We start from the raw sequence: 27,502 nt of genomic DNA, 5'->3' as shown, positions 1-27,502 counted from the left end.
AACTTAATTAATCATGCTAATTACAAGTCTGCGCTTTAAGTGGGCGGCTAGAAAAGCAGTAACTTAAAAGAACTTAAAAAAGAGGTTAACAAGCCCATTAACACATAAAACAGATATAGCATTACTTAAACATAAAAGAAATATTAGGGCCCCTTCGGCCCAGTCTCTCTACACTCCCCCTTAAGCTGAGCATAAATGTCAACCATGCCCAGCTTGCTTATATAGTGTGTCAACTTTCCTTTTGGAACACCCTTGGTCAAAACATCAGCCAACTGCTCTTTTGAAGCAATAAATGGCAAGCAAACTTCCCCTAAAGCAACTTTCTCCCTTGTGAAATGCCTATCAACCTCTATGTGCTTAGTTCTGTCATGCTGAACGGGATTATGAGAAATGTTAATAGCTGTCTGGTTGTCACAATAGAGCATCATTGGCTTCCCACAGTCAATACCCAACTCCCCCAAAAGTGATCTCAACCACAACAATTCTGACACTCCATGTGCCATTGCCATGTACTCTACTTCAATTGAGGATCTAGCAACTACAGATTGTCTCCATGAGAGAATAATCCCTGCCACCAAGAAACAATATCCTGAGGTGGATCTCCTATCATCAATAAACTCGGCTCAGTCAGCATCAGTGTATGCCTCTAGCATCATGTGTCCATGCTTGGCAAACAGTATACTTTTTCCCTGGACTGGCTTCAAGTAGCACAAAACTCTTTCTACAGCTACTAAATGTGCATCTGTGGAGAATGCATAAACTGACTGATAACACTCCATGTGTATCTCTGGCACATGGAATCAAGGTTCGAAATACCATTATGTATCGGGGCCTACCCGCTACACCCCTACAGGGGGTGTATCGGATTAGGCCATGGTTTAGAGGGTAGTTGGGACTTAAATCGACCCCTCTGAACTGGTTTTGAAAAAATAAATAAATAAAACACAAAAAAATGCACTAATACAGGCCGATACGCCCTACCAGCGTATCGACCTGTATCGATATTTAGACCTTGCATAGAGTAGTAAATTGCCACACTCTTCTCCCCCCGTCTCAAAATTTTCACATCACACTTCAACTTATAGGCTCTTGCAACATTTAACTTCTATGAATAACTTTCTATAACACTATTCCAAATCTCCTTGGCTGAGGTCATCTAGAGGTAATGCTTGACTTATATGGGTCTGCATAGAGTTGACCAACCACGCTGGATACTGACACCTGTTTCATTTCACTTCTAGATTGCTCCATTGATCAAACGAAAATAAAAATAATAAAAATGATAAAAAAAACTAGTTTTTCAGACTTTATAGACCTAACTTAGGTCAGTACAGTACCTGGAGATTAAAAAATTATTGCACCCGGCTGTCGGGGAGGAAGAGAGATGAAGCAACCGCTCTTACAAGAGCTTCCCAACATCCTTCAAATCTCAACCACACACTTCTAAGGATCAAAATACACCACCTAAGCCCTGAGTGCCACACCCAATCCTTCTCCTTAACCTGTAACTTGAAATCTCTCTAGTCAACTAGGGTTTTGGGCAAAAAAAAATACAGTTTCAATTTCTGGCAATTTTCGACCAGATTCTAACTCTCCAAACCCTCTACCAACTAGGCAAATAGTCCTTTGACTGATCAGCAACTTATCTCTCCATACACTTCTGAGGATCAAAATACACCACCTAAGCCTTGAGTGCCACACCCAATCATTCTCCTTAACCTGTAACTTGAAATCTCTCTAGTCAACTAGGGTTTTGGGCAAAAAAACATACAGTTTCAATTTCTGGCAATTTTCGACCAGATTCTAACTCTCCAAACCCTCTACCAACTAGGCAAATAGTCCTTTGACTGATCAGGAACTTATCTCTCCATACACTCTTCTATTCGAAGGGTGTATGGGAAAAAAAAAAGGAAAAAGAAAATTGGAGGAAGAACTGCTATGATACCAAGATGTGAGTTTGTCCTTCAAATCTGATATAAAACTGATAAAAGAAATAAGAAAAGTAAGAGAGAAAGAAAGGTTGCAGCAGAATAGAAGAAGAAGATGGAGAAGAAGAGAGTTCGATGGATCTCTCTCCCTTCACTAATCTCTTACTAAACTTAATTAAATCGACCCCTCTGAACCGGTTTTGAATAAATAAAACACAAAAAAAAAATGCACTGATACAGGCCGATACACCCTACCAGCGTATCGACCTATATCGATATTTAGAACCTTGCATAAAGTAGTAAATTGCCACACTCTTCTCCCCCTGTCTCAGATTTTTCACATCACTCTTCAACTTATAGGCTCTTGCAACATTTAACTTCTATGAATAAGTTTCTATAACACTATTCCAAATCTCCTTGGCTAAGGTCATCCAGAGGTAATGCTTGACTTATATGGGTCTGCATAGAGTTGACCAACCACGCTAGATACTGACACTTGTTTCATTTCACTTCCAGATTGCTCCATTGATCAAACGAAAATAAAAACAATAAAAATATAAAAAAAAACTAGTTTTTCAGTCTTTATAGACCTAACTTAGGTCAATACAGTACCTGGAGATTAAAAAACTAGGGTTTCATTGCACCCAGCTGTCAGTGAGGAAGAGAGATGAAGCAACCGCTCCTACAAGAGCTTCCCAACATCCTTCAAATCTCAACCACACACTTTTGGGGATCAAAATACGCCACCTAAGCCCTGAGTGCCACACCCAATCCTTCTCCTTAACCTGTAACTTGAAATCTCTTGTCAGCTAGGGTTTTGGGCAAAAAAAAATACAGTTTCAATTTCTGGCAATTTTTTACCAGATTCTAACTTTCCAAACCCCCTACCAACTAGGCAAATAGTCCTTTGACTGATCAGCAACTTATCTCTCCATACACTCTTCTATTTGAAGGGTGTATGGGGAAAAAAAAAAAAGGAAAAAGAAAAGTGGAGAAAGAACTGCTCTGATACCAAGATGTGAGTCTGTCCTTCAAATCTGATATAAAACTGATAAAAGAAATAAGAAAAGTAAGAGAGAAAGAAAGGTTGCAGCAGAATAGAAGAAGAAGATGGAGTAGAAGAAGAGGAAGAAGAGGAAGAAGAAGAGAGTACGATGGATCTCTCTCCCTTCACTAATCTTTTATTAAACTTAATTAATCATGCTAATTACAAGTCTGCCCTTTAAGTGGGCGGCTAGCAAAGCAGTAATTTAAAAGAACTTAAAAAAGAGGTTAACAGGCACATTAACACATAAAACAGATATAACATTACTTAAACATAAAAGAAATATTAGGGCCCATTCAACCCAATCTCTCTACAAGAAAGAAGATGAAAAAATTTAGATAACTGTAAAACACCTGCAGTTATTAATTCAGTGGGTTCCAAGGTCAGCCAACAACCTAGCCGATCAGTTGGAAAAACAAGGGGTGAACAGAGAACAAGTGTTTTGGGCACAGATGCAACATAGAAAAGCAAAATTATTGGAGTTTTTCTGTCTTCTGTTGTAAGGGATAGCCGAGGCTACTCAATAATATAAAGACACTCTTCCTTTATCAATAAATATTTTCTTTTAATGATCCAAAAAAACAGATGCCACCATTAGAAGCAGATATAATAATTTAATTCTGTATTTTAATACTTTTAAGCTAAAGTTGATATAATTTTTTGTTGAACCAAGTTGAACACTATTCTTTTAAGAATTTAAAGCAACCTTCTTTTTTATTAGTTCCTTCTTTAGATCTATACTTGGTCAAATGTACTGAGTTTGCTTGTAAGGTCAACTGATTAGCAGCATAATGAGTTGATTCAACCTGTCCTAATACAGAATTAATTCCAAAAGAGATACACAAATCCTGTTTGCAATTACAAAATCTAGTGATTAATTTTTAATGCAACTATTTTGCTTAGCTTCTATAATTATTTTAATTTTGAAAAGGTAAAGCAATTTTATAAGAGCAAAACAGCCAAATACAGAAATTTAAACAATTACTCATGATGTACCTTGGTTTCATTGGCTCCACCTAGTTCTGTCCAAGTGTCCAATGGTCTTGATAAGTACAGAATTAAAATTTAATCAACCTTTCTCTATTTAATATAAGAAATGTGAAAATTAACTACAAACTTAACACTTTTAGTTGATAGGTAATTATGTTAAAAGAGCATCTCCGTAGCCAACCCAAAGAGTTGGCATTTAAGGCTATATTCACATGATCTAGTGTCAGAATTTTGTCTTGCACTGCTATCCTATCAAAGTAAAATCTCTTTGTGCCAAGAACCCCAAAGGAAGAGGATGCAACAGGAATGTCTGATTTTCTCTTCTTTGATTGGCTAGAAAATACCCAAGTAACTGGTTTTCACCAATTTTAGTGCAATTCTTAGTTGAGTCAAATCAAAGCAGTTCAAGACTATAAATCCATGGTTATTTTCTGAATGCAAAATCTCCACTACCCTAAGTAAACCAAACCAGAAGAATAACAGATCCTCTAAAAAGAAAATTTTCCACATGGACTGCATATAAATCCATTTTGTGGGGTAGAGAGAAGGAAATCTCTAGCCATAGCCTAGAAGTTGGTTCAAGACTCTCCTACATATTCTCTATCACATCATTCCAGTGAGTTCAACTGATTACACATTTGAAAAAAATATAAAATAAAAAAACTGTTTCTTGGGGCTATTATTCAACATGGCTCTTCCGGAAGGAGTCTTGTTAGATTAATAGTAATGACTGTTTCATGTATTTTGAGCCTAGACAACTTAAGCAAAGGAGCTCATTTCATCCATAAAACTAAGAAATGCAGAAATAATAAGTGATATAAATGAGAAGTAGATTATAGAACCTTTTTTCCTTTCTAATAATAATTGCACAAATATCTATTAGACACATTACCAATTTTCTATAAGAATTTCCCATGTAATCGATGCCATTCAGCCAGTGGCTGTGGAAACCTATAGCAACCATTTCAGCTCGTGAAAAAAACTGATGCCCAACATCAATGCCTGCCATCATAAAGGCATCAATTAATATCTTCGGTGACAAATCTCAACTTCTGACATAATAACGATGAAGAACACTTTTTTATGACATGTGAACAATGAAAGAACACTTAACTCATCATACAAGTAATACTTTATAGATAAGAAAAGAAAATGTTGAATTCTAGCCAATTAAACTCAGTAAAGTACTATATAGAAAACAGACATAAAGACATATATAGAACTGCCAAGTACAAACACAAGTGGAACTTGGAAGCCACCAACCTGGAAGATCACCAAATCTTTTTGCTGGGTACAGAATAGCTTTAGTATCCATCATCTGCCAGAGAGATAAAAAAGGAAACAAAAAATGCCATCCATTAGTACTTTGTAATATAAACTGTTTGTCAAACTCATGAATTTTGCAACATCAACTCACTGACATCTCAGCACAATTTGAAGTACCTTGCAAGTTTAAGCACAGATTCATACAAAGTCATAAATATACAGGAAGTTACCCATTGGTATCATGATATGTCTCCAAAGATTTCAAATAAACAAATAAAAAAAGAAAAAAAAAGGGAAAAAACTCAGCTAAGCAAGCAAATAGTATAGGCTAATCCACAAGATTAAGTGCCACACATAGTTAACTGCAAGGTGATATTGAATAACTAAAGTTGGGATAACATGATGAAAATGGCTTTGCTTTGGAAAAACAAAAGAAGAGTCAGAAAAGTGTTAAGCAACATTGCCAGCAAGCCTCTCTCTGGCTTAGTGAGTATAAGAGATTCAGCTAAAGCAAAAATCTTAACCCTACTTAAGGGATATACTTAAAGCATCCCACAGTTAAAAGATAATTGTGCTTGACTGTGACTTCCAAGTCACTCCCTATGAATCAAGCCATATCACGACAGACTAGCAAGAATATTTGGTTAAAAGCTTTAGTCCAAGCAATTTTCATCCATCCAAATTTAAAGTTGATTCTTAGAGTCAGAAAATTCATCATAACTAATTCGCTGAAAGCATGCCGAACATAGCCTTAATCTTCGAAAACAACTTTTCCATTCAGGCTCCCAATTCCTCTAAGAAGTTGCAGACTTGCAAACGAGTATACTACAGGTGGTCCACCAAGGACTCAGTTTTCCACTAGCTTAGTATATTTATACATACATATGTATTTCTTTCACCTCTTCTCAGTTTTTCCCTTATTTTCTCTTAGAATGAATAAAAGGATTTGGGTCATCTTCCAGTTTTCCCTTTTTTTCTTGGAAATGGTAAGTTTCATTAATTAATAATGATAAACAGTAACAAGCACCCTAAAAAGGAAGTGCTAACCCGCCACAAATACGAAAAAAAAAACTCAGCCCTGGTTGACCCCAGTTTAGCTAAGCCATTAGCCAGGCCATTAGTTGATCTTCTAACAATTAAATTTTACATCAGCCTCCCTTGCCAGCCAGCATATTTCTCCCATTGCTTGTCTATAGGTCTAGACCCCAAAACTGCCTCCATGCATCCATTCAATTACCAATTTTGAATCCCCTTCTTCAATCCGGTGGAGGCCCAATTGAATTCTCAGTCTCAATCCTTCAGGGAGGGCCATCACCTCTGCTCCTAATGAACCTCCCATCCCTATTGGCCCCAAAAAGAGGGCTAAGAGTCTTCCTTCTGCGTCTTGTATGGCTCCTCCTGTTCCAGATGGCCCCGGGCTGCCATGTAAGCTCCCATCAAAATTTAGCTTAACCCTTTGCTGTGCAGAGGGTACCCATTCTTCTTGTACTTCAGGTTTGTACCTTGAAGAAATTGCTACCTTAAAGGTGATGCCGTCAAATTTCTCTTTCCCCAATAAAAATTATTTATTGGCACTGATTAAAATAACAACAACAAGGAGAACACAGGCAGCCAGCCAATAACTACACTAAACAATGGGAACAAGGTTTAGAATCGATATAGTCCAATTTGCCAGACAAGGCATATCACACTTTAATATCACGTGCTTTTTTTTTATTTTTTTTTCTTAAAAAACAGGTTCGGGGGGTCAGTATAAGGCACGGCTACCCCATGAAAGAGTTATTACCCCGAAACTCCCTGTATTTCGTGTATCGGTGGGTCACTGATACGATACGTTTTGGCCAATACAGGTCAATAGACAATACGTTGAAAATTTTTTATCCTTGAATAGGAATAATGAAGATTTTCAAGTACATCGTGTTGTATCTTACCTTTGTCAGTGCCTTCAAATCAGGTCTTTTGGAAGACCGTTTATTTTCCTCTTCCAATGCTTTCCTCTTCTGCACAAAATGACAAGAGCATACAATATTAATGAGCATATCTGTGAACATTAGGACTCCTTACAGACCAGTAAAACTGGAAAAGAGATAACTATAAAGTAAACATGCCTTCCCATTCAAAAAATAATAATAAGCAAACCAACCTTTATTGCAGCAGGGTTTACAAGCATTTATTGTAATTGAAAGGAAAGAAACAAGCGGGAAAGAATTACATAAACTTATTTTCAACATCAGTGCCAAGTCCAGCACTCCAAGAACTTTCTAATATGATATCATTAAAAAAGGTGATAATGTCAAAGTGCTTCAGAGCTATGCTACCCGGATGGGTTAAAGTATTGAATATTTTGAGTAATCATTTGATGATAGAAAAAAATAAAATGAAAAAAGATTGCTTCTATTTTAATTAAAAAAGGGTACAACTGCATTTGTTATCAAGTTATATTCCAATTTGATTTTAATATCCAAACAATTAATAACTACATGAAAACTTGATCATGTAATACACAACAACCCGATCTCAAAAAAAACAAAAAAAAATAATAATGACATAAGGGAGTAAATATAATTATGATTCTAGAAGAAACCAACAACCTATGACAATGTAGGACACTAAATCACCTGAAATGCTTCTGTATGGTTTCTATTAAAAGAAAAAAGAAACAAGAATATGCATATATGAAGATACATTTGTGAGCATGGATAAATGTCTACTATATGTGAGCACTTCTTCATTTATGTTGTATATGAAGTTCATTTTATATTGCTGATGACATAGCATTAATTGATGAAATTAAAAAAGGATTAAATGCAAAATTAGGTGCATGGACAACTGCATTAGAAAAGATAGGTTTCAAAATAAGTGGGGCTAAAACTGAATATATACAATGTAAATCTAATAATAATAAGAGTGCAAACAAAGGTACACTTAGAATTGGAGACAGAGATAACTCAAATGTAACCTCTTCCATTACCTTGGTTCAATAAATCATAACAAAGGAAAGATTGAGAAGGATGTAACCCATAGAATTAGAGCATGATGGGCAAAAAGGAGGGGTGCATCCAGATTCTTATGTGATAAGTGAAATCACTTCAGCTAAAAGGAAAGTTTTATAAAAAATCATAATGCCAGCTATGTTGTACAGCATATCCAAAAAAAATGTGTGGCAGAAATTCAAAATTCTTAGATGGATGAGTTGTAAAACTAGAAAGAACAAGATCAGAAATAAAGTTATATGAAGGAACCAAAGAGAAGCTCCAATAGGTGAAGATTGAGATGGCTTGGTTGCATGCAAAGAAGACCATAGTTGAAAAACAGTCCTAGAAGTAGCGACTGTGTTTGAAACAAAAAAAAAAACTAGCAAGAGAAGATTAGAGAAGAAGAGAGAGCTGCGGCAAGAAGAGTTAGAGGATTAGAGGTTCGAACATACCTCCCTCTAACTCTCTAATACACTTTTATTAAGTTAATCTTTTAGTAATTACAAGAGAGGTCCTTAGTTGGACAAGAAATTATAAAAGAGGAACATAAAAGAGTATGGGCCCAAAATAAGGCCCATTACAGAGAAGAACATAAAGATAACATACAGTAACAGCCTATGGGCCATTCGGCCCATCTTCTCTACACTCCCCCTCAAGCTGAGCATAGATGTCAATCATGCCCAGCTTGCCAGTGTCATGATGAAGTCTTGCCTTGGAGATGCCTTTGGTGAGAAAGTCTGTCAATTGTCCTTCAGAGGTAACGAATGGAAGGCACACTTCTCCGGAGGAGACTCTTTCTCGGATAAAATGTCTATCAACTTCAATATGTTTGGTTCAATCATGTTGTACCGGGTTGTGAGCAATGTTGATGGCAGCTTGATTATCACAGTACAACATCATGGGTCTGTCATGATCAATCCCAAGTTCTTCCATTAAGGACCTTAGCCACAACAATTCCAAGACCCCATGTGCCATGGCCCTATACTCTGCTTCTGCAGAAGATCTGGACACAACAGATTGTTTCTTACTCCTCCAAGAGACAACATTACCAGCCACCAAACTGCAATATCCTGAAGTAGATCTTCTGTCATCCATATTTCCAGCCCAATCAGGATCAATATAGGCTTCAAATTTCAAGTGGTCATGCTTGGTAAATAGGATTCCTTTCCCTGGAGAGCCTTTCAGATAGCACAAAATCCATTCTGCTGCTGCCATATGAGTATCTCTAAGAGCATGCATGAATTGGCTAATGCAACTGACAGCATACACAATATCTGGTCTAGTCATGCACAGGTACAGGAGCTTCCCAAGAAGTCTCTGAAAAAACCCTTTGTATTCCAACAGTGTTCCATCTGTAACTGAAAGTTTGTGACTCATATCAATGAGAGTTGCAGTTGGTCTTGCACCCAGTTTTCCAGTTTTAGACAATAAATCAAGAACATATTTCCTTTGGGAAATAAGGATCCCATCCTTGGATCTGGCAACTTCTATGCCAAGGAAGTATTTCAATTCCCCCAGATCCTTAATCTCAAATTCTGTATGGAAGAAAGACTTAAGAGCCAGAATGCCTGAGGCATCATCACCAGTCACTATAATGTCATCAACATACACAATGAGATACACTGCCAAAAATCTACTTTTCTTCACAAACAGAGTATGATCTAACTGTGTCTGAACATAGCCGAATTTAGCAAGTGCAACTCTAAATCTCTCAAACCAGGCTCTAGGAGATTGTTTGAGACCATAAAGAGATTTCTTCAATCTGCATACCTTTCCTTGCATATCTTTCCCATACATCCCTGGGGGAAGGCACATGTAGACTTCCTCACGTAAATCACCATTCAGAAATGTATTCTTTACATCCAACTGATAGAGAGGCCAATCAAAGTGAGCTGCCAAAGATAAAAGAACCCTCACAGATGTCATCTTGGCAACAGGGGCAAAAGTCTCCAGGTAGTCAATCCCATATGTCTGTGTATAGCCTTTTGCAACAAACCTAGCCTTGTACCTCTCAATAATTCCATCAGCCCTGTATTTAATGGTGAAAACCCACTTGCACCCAACCAGATCCTTCCCTTCAGGCAAATCCACCACCTCCCAAGTACCATTTGCATGCAGAACATCCATTTCGGTTTCCATGGCATCTCTCCATTCTAGAATCCCAAGAGCTTCTGAGACAGACCTAGGAATGGGGTTAGAAGCAACAGAAGAGAGATAGACAAAGTATGAAGAAGAAAGCAGGTCATAAGAAAGGTGTTTGGAAATGCAGTGTGCAGTACATTTCCGCTTCCCTTTCCTAACAGCAATGGGGACATCAAGGTCTGGAAAAGATGATTCTAAAGGAGTTGAAGCAGTACTTGTTATCTCATCTGTGATTGGGAATGTATGAGCTTCATCTGTTGTAAGGGAAACCACTTGGTCATTCCTGGATCTCTGCCTTTGATACACTTCGGGATTATGGATAGGGCGAGGGGGTAAAGAAATAGGGTCCCCTGAACAAGAGGTATGAAGTGATTGATCCTCCTTTGACTCATTTGGTGAGGATACAGGTTTGTCAAGAGACTCAACTGAGACAGGAAGAGGAAGAGCAAAAACTTGTGACAGACTCTCCCCCTGTGGACAAAGTCCATCCTGAAAGGAACTATAAAAAAGGAGAAAGTTCATTAAATGTAACATCCATAGAGACATGTCGGGTGCCAGTCTTTGGATCGAAACAACAATAACCCTTTTGCGTGGGGGAGTAACCAAGAAAGATACATTTGTGGGCTTTTGGTTCAAACTTGTGTCTTTGCACACTTGGAATGTGAACATAGTAGGTATAGCCAAACACACGAAGAAGAATTGGGAAGAGATCCTTGTCTGGATGAAGAAGACTGAAGGGGGATTTAAACCCTAGAACCTTGGAAGGCATACGGTTTATGAGATAGGTAGCAGTAAGTACAGCATCACCCCAAAATCTTGTGGGAACATGTGAAACAAACAAAAGGCTCCTTGCAACTTCAACAATATGTCTATTTTTCCTCTCAACAACTCCATTTTGTTCAGGGGTCCTAACACAGGAGCTTTGATGAATAACCCCCATGTCCGAAAGATACAAGGATAAACTCTTCTCAAAGTACTCTTTTGCATTGCCAGATCTGAAAACCTTAATTCTGGTACCAAATTGAGTTAGAACAAGCTCATAAAATTGTCTCACAAGTCTTGGGACTTCATCCCGGGATTTCATTAAGTATATCCAGGTGAATCTAGAGAAGTCATCAATGAACAAGATAAAATATCTGTAACCCCCCATAGAGGATTAATGGTATGGCCCCCACACATCAGAATGCACAATATGAAAAAGAAAAGATGATCTTTTATTGCTCATAGAGTAATTTTTTCTACAATGCTTTGACAACTGACAGGACTCACAATTGAGACTGGACACACTAACTTCCTTAAACAGTTTTGGAAACAAATGGCTTAAAGCAGAAAAAGGTAAATGACCCAACCGACAATGACTCAACATAATTTGACTAACATATTCTAAAAAAGTAGAACCAAAAGCAACATTCTTGGGATGATCAAAGCATTGGCAGGGGTGTCGAGCAAGTATATTCCATTCGCTTCATGGCCAATCCCAATCACCTTCTGAGACTTCAGGTCCTGAAACACACAGTGAGAAGGGAAAAAAGTTACACAACAATTCAATAATTTGGTCAGGCTACTTACAGATAACAAATTGGTATTTAATTTAGGCACATGAAGAGTGGAAGATAAGAATAAGGAGTCTGTAGCCTTGACAGTTCCCTTGCCGGAAATAGGGGCAAGAGAACCATCAGCTAAGGTGATTTTGTCACGGCCAGGAAGTAAATCATATGAAACAAATAAAGCGGAAAGGTTGGTCATGTGATCAGAAGCACCTGAGTCTATGATCCAAGGGGTTTTGTGTTTACCTAAAGTGGATGCATGGTTAGCGGAAGCCCTTATACTTGAGTCAGCAAATGCAATGGTGGCTGAACTTCCAGAAGGGATGGATGATGAAAATGCACCTTCAAGCTGACTGATCATCTTTCCAAACTTCTCATATTCAGCTTTCATGGCTGCCAACTGTGCACTGGTAGATTCAACCTATGTATCTGTGCATGTGGCTGCATGTGCACTTCCTGTCTTTCTACTATCATTCTTCTTCTGGAATCTGATAGGTACAAGATTGGGATGCAACTTCCAGCACTTGTCCTTTGAATGTTTCGGCTTTTTACAATATTCACACACCACTTCCTTCCTTCCTGTGCCACTGTGAGCTTCTGTAACCCCTTTGGGTTTAATTCCCATATTTGCAAAATGATCATTAATACCAACTCCTTGACCCTGCACTTGCCTTCTACTTTCTTCACTGCTGACCAGAGTATATGCTTGTGACAATGAAACATCTTCCTTGGACAAGATGTTTTGCTTTGTAATATCATATTCAGAATTCAGCCTTGTCAAGAACTCAAACACCCTATTCCGTTCAACCAATTTCCTGTATGTTTTAGCATCCTTAGGGGTATCCCAAGTCACAGCCTCTATCAAATCAATCTCTTGCCATATAGATTTTAAGATTGAGAAGTATGTTGCATGTGACTTATCTCCCTGTCTTAGATTTTTCACATCACTTCTCAGTTTGGAAGCTCTAGCAATATTCAACTTCTGGGAATAAGTCTCTGCAACACTATCCCAGATCTCTTTAGCCGAATTCATCCACAGATAATTTTGACTGATCTGTGGCTGCATTGAGTTCACAAGCCACCCAATCACAGTGTAGTTTTCTTGTACCCATCTCTCATAAGATGGATCATCCTCTGAAAGAATTTTCTTGCTTCCAGAAATAAAACCCCATTTTCCTTTGCTACAAATATGGATTTTCACTGATTGTGACCAAGCTAAGTAATTGGTCCCATCAAGCTTGACTGTAGTTACAGCTAGCATAGAATCGGTTGGGGTTCCCAAAATCTGCCCATATTCAACAGTATTCTTGTTTTCAAAGTTTGAGAAATCCATCATGCAAAGTTCGGCGATAGTTCTTTCTTTTCTGTTTCAGCCTCCAAAAAGACACCCAGCAACCTCCAAACACAAGGTATTTCAGATTCTAACAGCCGATGTCCCAAAGAGGAAGACAAAAGATTACAGTCCTTGAGAAACCTTCTGTCGAACACTCAGTGTGCAATACTTAACATCCCACTGTTTACTGTTTCAACCTTCAAAGTATAGGGCACTGTTTACTATTTCAGCCTTCAAAAAGGGGTTGGAATGAAGATGAGACTAGTACCACTTAGTTTTAATAGACTCAGCAACTTCCCAACCCAATAATCAGTCGAATAGGACCTCCAAAGCAACCCAGAAATTTCTGGGTAGGAGCAATCCAATAACAGTGGCCGAATGAAGCAGTCTCAGCAGCAGTGATTTCAGGGGTATTTCGGCTACTTGACAGTCCATAAAAGAGATAAAAACAACCTAGAAATCTCTGGGTTAAATCAGACCAGAGGATAGCCGAATAGCAGTACTGTTTCCAAAGAAACTTCGGCCCTTTTAACAGTCCAAAACAGTGAAAAAATAACCCAAAAACAACTGAGCAAAGACTTACAGTAAGAGAGTCTCTGGTTTGAACAATAAACCAGACCGAACACTTGTCCTCTATGATGATTTCATAAACCCTTTTCTCTGATTTTAAATCAGGCAAAGCAACTTGTTCTCTGATTCTTCCAGGTCACTGAACCCTTCTCCAAGTGTGTAGAAGCTTAGGAACCCTTCAATGACCTCCAAGAATCAGGCGGATGATTGTAAACTCTCAGCCCTAGAACCTCCTCATGTAGTTGGCTGGACTAGAACCACATGAGGGACACGCCAAGCAGTGGCCTGCTCTGATACCAAGTTGAAAAACAGTCCTAAAAGTAGGGACTGTGTTTGAAACAAAGAAAACTAGCAAGAGAAGATTAGAGAAGAAGAGAGAGCTGCGGCAATAAGAGTTAGAGGATTAGAGGTTCGAACATACCTCCCTCTAACTCTCTAATACACTTTTATTAAGTTAATCTTTTAGTAATTACAAGAGAGGTCCTTAGTTGGACAAAAATTACAAAAGAGAAACATAAAAGAGTATGAGCCCAGAATAAGGCCCATTACAAAGAAGAACATAAAGATAACATACAGTAACAGCCTATGGGCCATTCAGCCCATCTTCTCTACAACCATCTACAGCACCTTAGAAAATATGATCTGTTACAATTTGAAGAAGCTAAAAGAGCCAGGGGTAGCTGAAAAGGACTTGGGTGGAAGTAATAAGAAAATATTTAAGCACCTATAATTCATGTAGCCAACTCCATATAGTTTGGACAAGACTTAACAAATGCATGACTTGAAGGCACTCAAGAAGTTCACATAAGCAGAAACTAAAAGAAAACTCATATAAAGAAAATTGATTAATTATTAGCCCATAGAAGACTTAATATGGTGATAAATTATAAGAGGTGAGGTTTTATTTTAAAAACAAAAAAAAAAACATGAGAACGCATGGTCAAAGTTCAAGCTTACAATATGGTTACAAACATTCACACAATATAAAAACAAACCAATGGCCCGGAATGGGAAGAAAATCATATTTTTCACTTACAATAAATTGAAAGAAAGAAAAGCTAAAAATGCAAATCAAATTTAGGCAGCAATGATAAAAGCAACATACACAAACAAAAAAGTAAGCTCCAGTAGCAAGGAAAAAGGAAGGGGGGACATGACATTCTAACCTGAGATTTTGTGTCATGGTCAGCTTTCAGATCATTGGCTTCAACTTTCTTGCACCTCTTTTCCTCCTCCTATGCAAAATAAAAAATTGGTCAGTTTTTGCTTCCATCAAATTATGAAATTAATAAAGGTAACACTCCCGTTGCCGTATAGGAAACCACCATCAAAATCATCATTAATCCCTAATTCTGGCTCATTGTACAGGAATCAGGTTCCTGGTGCCAGTTCCCAGTTTTTTTATCCAAAGGGCGCACAACCTTTTTCTGATGACTGAATGTTTGATGTTAACTACTTGTAATGTACATGTTAGCAAATATGCTATCATATGTAGCACAAGTTTTTATGCATATCTTGCAATGTGTATGTAATATGATTTTTTATCAGTAACTTAAATGAAGGTATTGTTAATGGTGAAAAATGTATATAAGGGGGAACCCCTGCCATTGAAAACTCCAAAGATATCGAAAATTCAGAAAAACAGCATCAGTTGGCCCTTACTAAAGAAATAATAAGCAAAGTAAAATTACTCTCCCAGCTGAAAACCTGGGCCAGGTGCCCCCTTTTAGGGCATATCTTCCCAATGGTTGATTGAGAAACCCATCTAAATGAGCTTGCCAAGCTTCTTGCTAAGACTTTTTCTTATCTCATATGTAATATTAGTAAACATCTCTTCACTTGAGAAAATTTCTCTCTTTGGTTGCAGGTTGAATCCCTATTTCATGTGGAAGTTTATTCAAATCTTCATTGTTCAGCCCACCAAGAAAGAAAGGGAAAACAATGTGGAGGAGGTGTGGTAGAACTGCAGTCTTCTGGACAATATGGGAAGAAAGAAATAGAAGAATCTTCAAAGGGAAAGAACTGAAAAAAAAGAGGCAATAATAGAATCCATATTAGTGAAGGTATTATGCTGGATTAAGACTTTGGACATGTTTACCATACTTTCTAGAAATGATATTATTAGGTGGCAGCCTATTTGTTGTAACCAAGTTGTAGTTAGTTTAGCAAATGTAGATTAAACACAAAAAACAAAGTTGTAGTTAGTTTGCTGAAGCCTGCCTATTTGTTGTAACCAAGGATCCTTTACTGATTCTTTACTATGTTTACTTGGGTACCTCTATGCGGGTGTCAGTGTGTCAGATAATGGAAGACACTACTTTTAGTGAAAATTTCATTAAGACACCTTCACTAGCCATGCCCTTGTCATATACGAGAAACATGGATTCACTTTGGATGTCAAATCTCTCATTTCCATTTGTATTCTTTATAGTAAATTCTAGTATTATATTTTTATATTTCTTTTCATTGTCCCTAATTATTCTATGTATTTCCTGCTTCTGTATTTAATCTTATATCCGTTATTTTTCCAAGATTTCAGCATTTTTGTATGAAGATGGGACCCCAAAATCCTGATATTTCCATCGTAATTTTGAAGTCTTGATTGGCAGTTGATGGAGCCCACATCATCCTTAGACTCAATGGATATCTTACACTTCAAATTGTGGTTTTTCCTGAACTTGTTATTCTCAGTAGTAACATCTGCTACAATAGTAGCATGATTGGCAGCTATAATCAAGTGAGGTGCATGGGAACTAAACGTCTGGCAAAATCAAGTGGGATGCATTGAAGCGTTTTAGATTTCAAAGCATTTTGCTTTAATTGCGACAAAGCACAATACCTTTTTGACCCCTGTTTCCCTCCGACTGTATCAGAACAATCAAGGCAACGTATGAAGTCATGTTTAATTTCAATTGACTGCCAAATAATCAATTGGCTTTGACCTGTAGCTTTCTTCTGCGTGTATCAGAACAAATGGGGCAATATAGGAAAACAATGTTTAGCTCTGTCGAACAGAAAGGTGCATTATCATATGCGTTGTTATGCTCCGAACAGTGACAGCAATGACAACGATAACATATATATCCCCGGTTCCATGAAAATGAATGGATGACCAAATAGCCTACCGGCATTGGAAACTTTCCACAACAAATGGTATTAGTTATGTGAAACTCACCTGAACAAAGTGAAGGTAATGTGAATTAAAAATTCTCAAAGTTTCCTTCACCCTAGCATAGGCACTTTTCTCTTGAGCACCTCTTAGACCTGGATCGACCGAATCTACACACTGAACACCAGAAGGACCCAGTGGAGCAGGAATTTCACAACCATTCTCTTGTGCCTGTTCATCGCCTATGTTTGTCAAACGTCCTCTCCTTTCGTAAACTTTGGTTTTTCTCTTTCCAACTTTATCTTTTACAGGATCCAACGATTCCTTTTCCGGAGTACTGCAATAAGAAGGTATTCTACTTTTATCCCGGTTTTGAAGCCTTGGACTGAACCTCCTCTCAACTGAAGCTTTCTCGGATACTGTTTTTTGAACTCTCTGCGCAACACCTCTTGTCACTGTAACAACAGCCGCTTTATCTTCCATTTCCTCATCGCTCGGAGACCTTCTAGATGTCAAACGACTGTCTTTATTGTTATTGGAATATCCCGAAGGAGAAATTGATTGGACATCCATTACTTGTAAACTCTATATGAGGATTGAAAAAAAAAAAACAGACCTTGATTAATCAAACTCTATAGATCCGTGCAACAAATAGAATACCGGCAAAACTCTCAATCAATCTCGAGTTTCAAATCCATGTGGAATAAGTTCCGCCAGCTTTCATTTCAAATTTTTATCGTCGAAATCCGGTGAACATTGCGTGAAAGAGTCGTGGATTGGATGGAAACTAGGGTTTCGGAGATGATACTGGCGAAAAAATAAAGACGGAGATGTGTGTATAGTGAAAGTGACGCATCATTTTTATTCGAATAGCGAATGCCTCCCACCCTCCGGCGGGAAAAACATTTTAGGACAGCGTTGTGGGTTGTGTTGTTGTTGTATGACTTGTATCAATGGACATAGTGGCAAATTTCTCGACCGCACTCTAAACCTTATGCGGACGAGATGCGACTTTCGCGACGGGATTCCTTGGTAGAAGCAAAAATTTTGCACATACTCTGAAAGCATGCTAATTAAACCATACATTGAGATCATGTACATGAATTAAACATGATATTCCCAGTATGCGGCTGGATGCTGCGTGCGTAGAAACTTTGCAGTAGATCCGGCCTCCCTAAAATGCAAATAAACGTTACGGCCTTAGGGACATGACAGACATTTACATGCCCTCTGCCCGCTCGGAAAATAAAAAAAAAAAAACGTTTATTTCTAGAGGCTGTTAAAGGAAAAATTCAAGCCACCCATGTTCAACTCAAAAGTTTTCACCGGCCTATTGTATTCCCCGTTTCCCCCTCAATCTCAGATAAAGATAAAACTCATGCGACCATTCTAACGGTCAGAAATTCAAAATCACGGCAATTAAAATAAATGAAAATATAATATATATAACACGATCGACCATTGGCTCGCCAGGGCGCGAGCAGTCTCCTCGAACGGCCTGCCCGTGTGCTCATCGATTCATTGGGGCCCTTTGATAAAGGATGAAGTTGATGAACCGGAAGGCAGACCTACCAAAAAAACCTTAATTGCTTTATCTCTACGTGATAAAATAATAGGGAAATCTATTATGCCAGAAATACATGATACGGGATGAGTTTTAATCAATTAAAATTCATGGAGGCAAATGTTCCCCAGATTTCACTTGTGAGGGCATCAAATTCGCAATTTTCTTGGATTTCTCTCATACCATTTTTTAAGGTGATAATGAATCAATTATCAAATTTTTGTTGGAGGAAAACTCTCATCCTCCTTTAATATTATTACTTTCTTATCTAGCTGCAGAAGTCTCCTCAATCACATTTAAGTATTATTATAAGTAAGTATTATTACTTTTACTCCAATATCTGGTAATCAGGTAGTTCACCACATAGTCAAATTTGCTATTACTTGTCACTTTATTCAAACTTAGTCTTCTACTTATGAATTTATTTAATTCTTCTGTATGATTAAGGATGTAACTGAAATTGAAAATTGAACGAAATTGCTTAAAGGCTTTCAGAAAACAAAAAAAAAAAAAAAAAGTAAAATTCTACTGTTCTAGCATTCTTGTGCAATACACGATATTAAAGTAAAAAGAGAGGTGAGAGTGAGAGTGTATTATAGGTGTGTGGATAAGTTAATTACCTACCTTCCAAGAGGATAGTGGGCAATTGATGCCCTCCCGTGTCTTGACTTACCATGAGATTCAACATAGTGGCATACAAACGTAGGGATTATGATCAATTGCCTATTTTACCAATTTAGCCCCTACCAAATGGCAAATGAATGGAGCTTGAAGGTATAATGATTTATCCAATTTCATCAGCAGCTCACAACCTTTAAAACTTATTCACTATTCTCAACCTCTTTAAAAACCTACCTTCACAAAACTGCAAACCATTTTCTTTTACCAAAAGAAAGAAAACTCAACGTTTTTTTTTCTTTGGGGGTGGGGGGGAGTTAAACAAGAAAATGAGATAGGGAGTATATGAGATAGGGTTTGGAGAGAAATGGGGCAGAAAGGTTCAGATCTATTATAGATTTTTAAAGATAAATAAACAAAAAAATAATTTTAGGAGTTGGAAGAATATTACAGAATGATCCTTAACATTTTAGTGGGACTTTAAAGTTTTTTTTTTTTTTTGAGGGGGGAGGGGAAGGACACATTTACTCACATTTCTGACCCTACCTCTAGCTCTAGGGGTGAGCAAAAAAAACGAAAAACTGACTGAACCAAACTAAAAATTCAGTTAACCAAATCGATTGGTTTGATTTTGGTTAACCAAAATAGAAAACCGGCGGTTAACCGAACCAACTAGTATACATATATTTATATTATATAAATTATATTTTCTATACATTTAAAATTAATAAATATGCATTATATATATTTATAATTATACAATTTATTACTTATTATTTAAAATATAATATTATATATATTTCTAATATTTTATTATATATTTTTCTATAATAAAATTTATAAATAATAAAAAACAAAAAATTGACAAACCGAACCGACAGTTGACCGAACTGGTCAACCGATTAACTGATCGACTTCAATTCGGTTTCAGTTACCAATTTTCCAAAAACCAGTAACCCCAATTTGATTTCAAAAATTAACCCGTGGTTCGGTTAGCATCCCTACCTGCCTCCACTTATGTATAGAATGGTTTAACAAGTTTTGGGGGGCCAAAGACCCCCACAAATATACTTGGCTCCAACATTGTGTTGGTCCATCTGCCCAATAAGGGGTGTATGTATCAGTTTTACTTCCCAATAAAAAATATTAACAAGAGTCGGGACATTTCAAATGTTTTTAATATTATCATTTAATGTAATAAATAAAGGTTAAACAAAATGAATAAAGATACAACTTCAACCAACGACAATTTAGTGAAAATTGTCGTATGATACATTAGTTGCACACCACCAGCCAACTCAAGGTTAGGTATTGGCGTATAACATATAATTAATCATACGTTTTTCTGTATGGTGCTATAAAAGAATCTCTAAACGCAACACTACTTGATCATATGGGAAAGAGGTGTGGTAGCCTATTCTGATATCATGATCAGCTGAACGTATAGCTGGTGTAACTAAGGTTCTATCACAAGTGATACATAAATGAGCTAGGTAAAGGTGCATGGTAGATAGGTTGTTTTGCATATATAATGAGATGAAGAAAAGGAATGATATTGTTGAGACATCATAAGGCAATTTTGCATTAGATAATATGAGAGATATGGTAGCAGAAAAGAGAGCATATGCAACTAGATTTCATCGAAACCATCACTATATCCTTTCTCCTTTCCCCCTATCTTCTCTCCCTCTCTTTCTCGAAACACTACATCTCTCTCTCTTTGATAGGTGAGTTCGAATTCTGGTATGGCAGCGACCATCACTCTATCCCCTATCCCCCCCTCCCCCTCTCTCTGAGGTGGATTCCGTTTTTTGTATGCATAGCAGCTGAATGGTTTTTATTTTTTGTCATGGTTAGGGGTTTTGTATTTCTGTTCAGTGGGAATAGTTAGATTGACTGGTTTTTCTTTCTTTTTTTTTCTTGTTTTGTTTCTAAGATTGGACGTCAGTGGTAGTGGGAATAGCTCCAATAGAAGCCACTGGAAGGACGCCAGTGGTGGTGAGAATAGCTTCGATGGAAGCCAGTGGAAAGGACGCCAGTGGACACCTTTCATGTGCTTGCATTTATTGTTGACAAAGAGCCATATCTTTTTATGCCAGGTCTTGATGGATCTCTTGTTGGAGGTTTAATGCTTTGCTAATTTTATCGATTGCAATTTATAAAGCATTTTGAAACCACTTTCCTTTTCCTTTGATTTCTCATAATTCTTTTTTTTTTTTTAATAAACTGACCCCCTCTAAATCTTCAACAAAATTGGAAAGTTTGAAAAAAAAATCTTCAACAATCTGACTTTGCTTTTGTTTCAAACAATTCCTCCTGCTACCTAAGGTAGCCAACTCAGTACATTGATAATTATTAGTAATATTACTAATTAGTGTTTTTTAGAAATAATTATCACAAACAGTTGAATTAGTCTAGTGAATAATTATTGATAATTTGCTTTTTCTTGACATTCTAGTACAAATGTTTTACAATTTCTGAAAAATATTACAGTAACTACTAATTAATAATTACCTCTGAAATAATTAACAGTAAATAACAATAATTATTAATTACTAATAAATATCAAATCATATAACTAAAATACATTACCACTATTTACCATAAATTATCATTCCAAAATGTTGTGAGAATGTAGAACTGTTGGTTAATTACCCCCATAACAACTTTCTTACAAATTAACACTATTCTTATTAAATTCAGCTTTATCTCGATGTGTAATTCGCTATAAATTTTCTTTTTTCAAAATGACATGCTTTTCTTAATGAATATTATTATATTTATTTAGCATTTACAATGTTTAATTGGCCCGTGCTTAGCACGGCCCATTCCTATTCCTATTAGAATGGTATTCCTCCATTTGAGTGTATATCCCTGCCCCTCCCTTTGTAATGAAATCTCATTCCTCTCTATTTTAATTCTCATTCCCATTCCTGTCTGAACCAAATAGATTATGGGAATGAATCATTGTGGTCAGCAGATATGGACTGATTAATTTAGGAGAACATCTATCATTGATTTTCAGTTTTTGTTGAATTTTGAATAACAAAAATCTAGAAAATGATCTTTGGTGACGGCGAGCCAAAAATTTTTTGGAGGCCAAAACCTTACGTGATGGGAACCATGTGGAGATATGAGATATGGGCATATGGAGGGAGAAGCAAATAAACATGGAGGCTAACCATCTATGAAGATTCTCGGGCATAGATGAGACCATAGCTCCTCTGGTCCCCCTCGCTCCGCGCCATGTTTGGTGATGAACAAAAAATGAAAAACAATATTATAAGCCAGATCTATATAGTATAAGTGGGATCTGAGATAAAAACCTAGTAAAGAAAAAGTAGAAGGAACATGAGAAACAACATTTTTCAATTTTTATTGTTGATATATACTAATGAAGGGGTTTGTATCATGCATATATCTAAATAAACGTAAAAGGGAATCAAGATGAAAAATAAAATTTTCATGACTTGAAAGTTTTCCCCTAAAGTTATTTTTTAAGAGCGTATACAGATTTGGACAAGCTATTTGCAAACATTATCATTTTTAAATATTTCAAAATATATTTTATGAATTGGATGTGATATAGAGGTGTAAATAGGGCCATGACGCCTGTGGTCCGACACGGCCTGGCCTAATTTTGGACCGGCTCGGCCCACATGCACTCGGCACGATGGTGCAGGTCGTGCTGGGTTGGGGTTCTACCATGCCACCCGTGGCCCATGTGTCGGCACGGCACGAACGACAAGTCTGTAGCAGGCTATGCTCAGCCCACCCGATGAACTAGCCATTGGGGGCTCTCCAATGGTTACTTTTAGCTTTTTAGATGAGGGATTTATAGAAATACCCCCCCCCTCCAACAGCTATAAATAGCTATATAGGGGGTATTTATGTATTTTGGCTTTTGAGGGGAGAAAGAATGATACAAGTGCCCCCCTCCAATAACTATATAACAGCTAGTTTGGGGGTATTTTGAGTAAAGTGATAAATAACTTTATAATGACCAAATTACCCCTCCCAACAACTAAAAATTGCTAGTTTTTTGGGTATTTTGGGAAATTAAATTATTTACAGTTCCCATAAATAACCATATCCTTCACCACTCTCATCATGCCAATTCAACAAATTTCTTAATTTATTCGCTAGTTCTCATACTCTCTAAAGTCTCAATCTCTTAATCTCTCATACATTATCTGATTCTCTAATTTTCAACTTTATTGAAGTTTCAACAAGAACAAGGCTTGCTAAATAGCTCAAGCATCTCAACTCTTAAGTGAGCAATTTGAGAGGCTTATACTCTTGGAGTTGAAAGGCTTCAATTGTTGAAATCAAGTTGGGATTCTAAACTGACAATCCGGGTAAGTAGAATTAAATTAATTTTTATTTTTTATAATTAAAAAAAAGGTTGGATCTTCCCGAACCCAATTCCCCAACATGTTCAATGTTGATGATATTCAGTCATAGCTTGGTAGTATTAACACCGATATGGATGCTATTGATATTGATGAAACTTCCACCCTAGTACTTAATAAGGGAAAGAAAAAAAAATGCCACTGAGTTTATTAGCCTGGTTTGGAAAGTGTTTAAAACATAGGAGGTTAAGGGGAAGGGAAAATGAGTTGTTTGCCAAAAATGTAGAAGAGACTTTTAGTTATTATATCAATGGTGGTACTAGTCATTTGGGCAGACATTTGCTCATCCATGAGAAAAAGAAGAAGAAGAAGAAGAAGAAGAAGAAGGGAGAGAAACAACACAAATACAAATTGGGTGGAGGGTTTCGTACTTTCAAATATTCTCAAGAAAAGACAAGGCTCAACAACCATTTTTGTTAGCTGAAGATACTAAACTTGAAAAATGGTTACATAATTATGTAAACCCATAATTTAAAAAAGTTTATAGGAATACTATTAGATCAGATGCTTTAAATTTTTTTATTCATATAAACAAAATTTAATTTACATGTTCTCAAATATTAATTCTAAAGTTGTAATTACTTCTGATATTTGAACTTCTAAATTTAACATAAATTATATTTGTGTTACTGATCATTTTATTGATGAAAATTGGCTTTTAAATAAGATAATTTTAAGTTTTACTAGGTTTGAATGGCCACACATTGACCCAACTATTGTTGCATCCATTTTAAAAACTTTATATGCTTATGAAATTGATAATAAATTATTTTTTATTAGCTTTGATAATGCTGATAGTAATGATTCAACAATAAATATTTTAAAATCTCAATTAAAACCATGTTCAAATGGTAAATTATTTCATACCAGATGTGCATGTCACATCTTAAATTTATGTATTCAAGATGCTTTAAATATTATTTATACTCCTATTTCTAAAATAAAAAATTGTATATATTATGGAGCAAGAAAACAATAATTTAAATATTTATGTCAAAACTATGATTTAAACATGGTTTTCCAACTGCTGTTGACCCAGACAGTTGGACCGTTTGGCCTGGGAATCATCCATGCAACTAGTTCCGTTTTACCCCAAACTCGATCCCTGGCCAAAAACCATTGAATCAGTCAATGGCACGTTGACCCAGGCGGTCAAACCGCCAACCTGTTCATGGTTTTTAGTTGTTTTTATTTTTTATTTTTAATTTGTTTATCAAAATGGGCCATCCATTTGAACTGAACGGTCAAACCGTCAACCCAAAAAATAGGTGGCCATAACAGTTCTGTTTTTGGGTTGTTTTTTTTTAAATATGGTTTAAAATATAAACATTTTATACTAAATGTTAAACATATGTGGAATTCTACCTATGCTATGTTAGAATGTTGTATTTCTCACAAACACACTCTTAATGATTTTTATAATGAAAAAATGCCTATCGATATTATATTTGAGAAAGATTGGGAAATGACAATTTGTATAAGTGATTTTTTTAAAACATTTTTATGATGAAATTAATGAATTATTAGGTATTTATTATACAACTAGTTGTAAATTAGATTATAATTAATGATGATTAGTGATTGTTTTGCAATTAATGATGATTAGTCATTAGGATATGTTACCAATTCACGGTTAGGGAAGTTCTATGAGGCACAATGTGAGAAGTGTAGGATGGTGAGTGTAGTGATGGAAATTTTCCCCATCCCCGGCGGGGACCCGAATTCCCCGACCCAATGGGGGTGGGGATTGGGATTATTTTGGCGGGGCGGGGATGGGGACAGGGATTAGTAGGAATTTCCTATCGAGGTCGGGGTTGGGGATTAAGGTCCCCTCCCCGCCCAGACCCCAATTATGTGTATATATATATATATATATATATATATATATATATATCAAACTATACTTAAAAAATTATTTACAACTTAAAATTTTTATTTATTTTAAATAAATTTATTTTAAAAAAAAAATACTATTATCTAGAAAAATTCGAGGGTCTGAGATTACTTTTATAATCAAGATACGCCCTATTTCTATTCCTAGGTGAGTGAAGCTTGGTTGAAAATGTCACCTACTTTTGTGGGAATCAATTGTCTAGCAATTCTAGACCACCCGAGATTTTTATTATAACTAAACTGATAACTGAAAATAGCTGATGTAACTAACAGCATTGCCAATTTGAGTGGAATAAGTCATTTGTCACGTGAAATGGTTCCTTTTATTCTTTCTCCAATTCTCTTTTTATCTTAAAAGAAATAAAATTAAATATTATTTTTGAACGTAAAATATTTGAAATCTCTAAAGGCTCCACTTAAAATTTAAGGAGTTGTTTAGTTTTTTTTTCGGGGGGTTTCTAGTCGATGAGGGCAATTTTTTGTCCTTAATATCAATAAAAATAATATTTTTATATAATAACTAAAGTGAGATACCTTTTTTTTTAAAAAAAAAAATCCAATAAGGGTATTGGATACTGTTTACTCTTCCTCCTCCTCTCTGTATTCATGCAACGTCTTCCTCCTCTCTGTATTGCACCGAGCTGTCGGAAAAATGATTATTTTCTGCGACCACTAAACTGAACCGGAAAAATGAGTGAGTAACTGAATGATTCTTTTTGCATATAACTATTTTAGCCATTAAAGAAAGCTGTAACTCATTCAGTTTCAGGTTCAGCCACTTCACTTCAGATTCAGTCAACCCCTTTTTCTAGCAGGTCCGGACTGTGGTAATATCAAGACAAATTAGCTAGAAGGCTAGAACCCCATCAACTGTGAAGAAGAGAAATAAATAAATAAATAAGAAAGCAAAACTTGTCAGCGTCTCTGGTAAATCTTGGTGTCTCTTGATATTATCAGTGCCTCTGGTAAATCTTAGCTTGAAGGACATTAGATAAGAAAGCAAAACTTGTCATCACCGGTAATATCAAGAGAGATTCGTTTGTTTACTTTTGGAGGTCACAGACTCACAGAGGACGAGGCTCAGTGGCTCGTTGAACTTCCATTGTGAAGAGAAGAAAGCAAAACTTGCCGATTGAAAAGTAGAGGAACCCACCTCGCGAGTGGGGTGCGGTTAGGCCGCGAGCTGTTTAAGGCGGCATCAATAAGTGCTTTGGCATGTCGAAACGCTCTCTCTTGCATGGCTGCCGGCATATCGGCCAATCTCAGCCGTATATTTAGTTTCACAGCGATCGCTGCCTCTGGAGGCATACGGTAGAGTACTTCCTCATGTTTTTTCTTTCCATCTTCGACTTTTATGTTCTGCAGCAATTTTCTCCAAGAGAGTGAAGTCGGTAGCTGAATTCTAGAAGTTGGTTTGTATGAACTTTCCGTCTTCGATTTTCGGTCTGTTTGCAAACGCTCGTTTCTGGTGAAAGTTTCGTTCGAACGAAGAAGACGAGCAATAGTACCCATTGCCCTTATTTGATTTTTTTTTTTAACTATCTTATTTTAGTTATTATATAGAAAATATTATTTTTATTGATATTAAGGGCAAAAACTTGCCCATAGAATCCCTTATTTTTAGGGGTAATAGCATATAATGGCAATTTTTGGGGTTTAATATAAATAAAAGCAATATATTTAAAAAAATCAAAAATAAGTTAATTTTTTAAAAATAATATCAATAAAAGGCAAAAAAACTGTCTTCTTCTTCTTGCCATTTGTTTACCAGAGCTGCTGCCCGCCATTGTCATCATCTGCCGCTTTTCGCCGCCTCCGTCCACCACCCACCTTCGCCTTCGCCTCCGACAACGTTGCCAGAGATGGGTGGAGACAGAGGTGGCAACGGCAGCGGGCTGAGAAATGACCACCAACGCCACCGCTGCCACCTCTACCTCCGGCCACCTACGGCAATGTTGCCAGAAGCGGAGGCGGCGGCAGCAGACGGTGGTGGCGGACGGTGGCAGATGGCAGCTCTGGTGAACAAATGGCAAGAAGAAGATGATGAACAATGTTTTTACCCTTTATAAGTATTATTTTTAAAAAATTATCCTATTTTTGAAATTTTTTT

General features: G+C 36.7%; 1 protein-coding gene across 6 annotated transcripts in view; it reads right to left on the bottom strand.

Moving 5' to 3' along the window:
• The window catches only part of SUVH4 (histone-lysine N-methyltransferase, H3 lysine-9 specific SUVH4-like protein), a 47,374-nt gene extending 29,527 nt beyond the window's left edge, over positions 1 to 17,847 (bottom strand). For 3 of the 6 annotated variants that reach the window (XM_088983966.1, XM_088983964.1, XM_088983965.1), the window contains exons 1-5: positions 16,972 to 17,825; positions 14,963 to 15,031; positions 7,161 to 7,229; positions 5,227 to 5,281; positions 4,856 to 4,965 (exon numbers count right to left, since the gene is read on the bottom strand). In XM_088983966.1, coding sequence (XP_088840092.1) covers positions 4,856 to 4,965; positions 5,227 to 5,281; positions 7,161 to 7,229; positions 14,963 to 15,031; positions 16,972 to 17,478 — 810 coding nt within the window. In that variant the 5' untranslated portion in view covers positions 17,479 to 17,825. Of the gene's footprint in view, positions 1 to 4,855; positions 4,966 to 5,226; positions 5,282 to 7,160; positions 7,230 to 14,962; positions 15,032 to 16,971 lie in introns of all 6 variants that reach the window. The other 3 variants (XM_088983967.1, XM_088983968.1, XM_088983963.1) reach the window with 3 other exon arrangements.
• Between the last annotated feature and the right edge of the window lie 9,655 nt (positions 17,848 to 27,502).

The sequence above is a fragment of the Nelumbo lutea genome, chromosome 4 (assembly GCF_056320005.1).
Source record: "Nelumbo lutea isolate HS-2025 chromosome 4, American lotus-T2T, whole genome shotgun sequence".
Taxonomy (NCBI): Eukaryota; Viridiplantae; Streptophyta; class Magnoliopsida; order Proteales; family Nelumbonaceae; genus Nelumbo; species Nelumbo lutea.
Note: the sequence above shows the minus strand (reverse complement) of the source record. Positions and strands in the feature narration are given on the sequence as shown.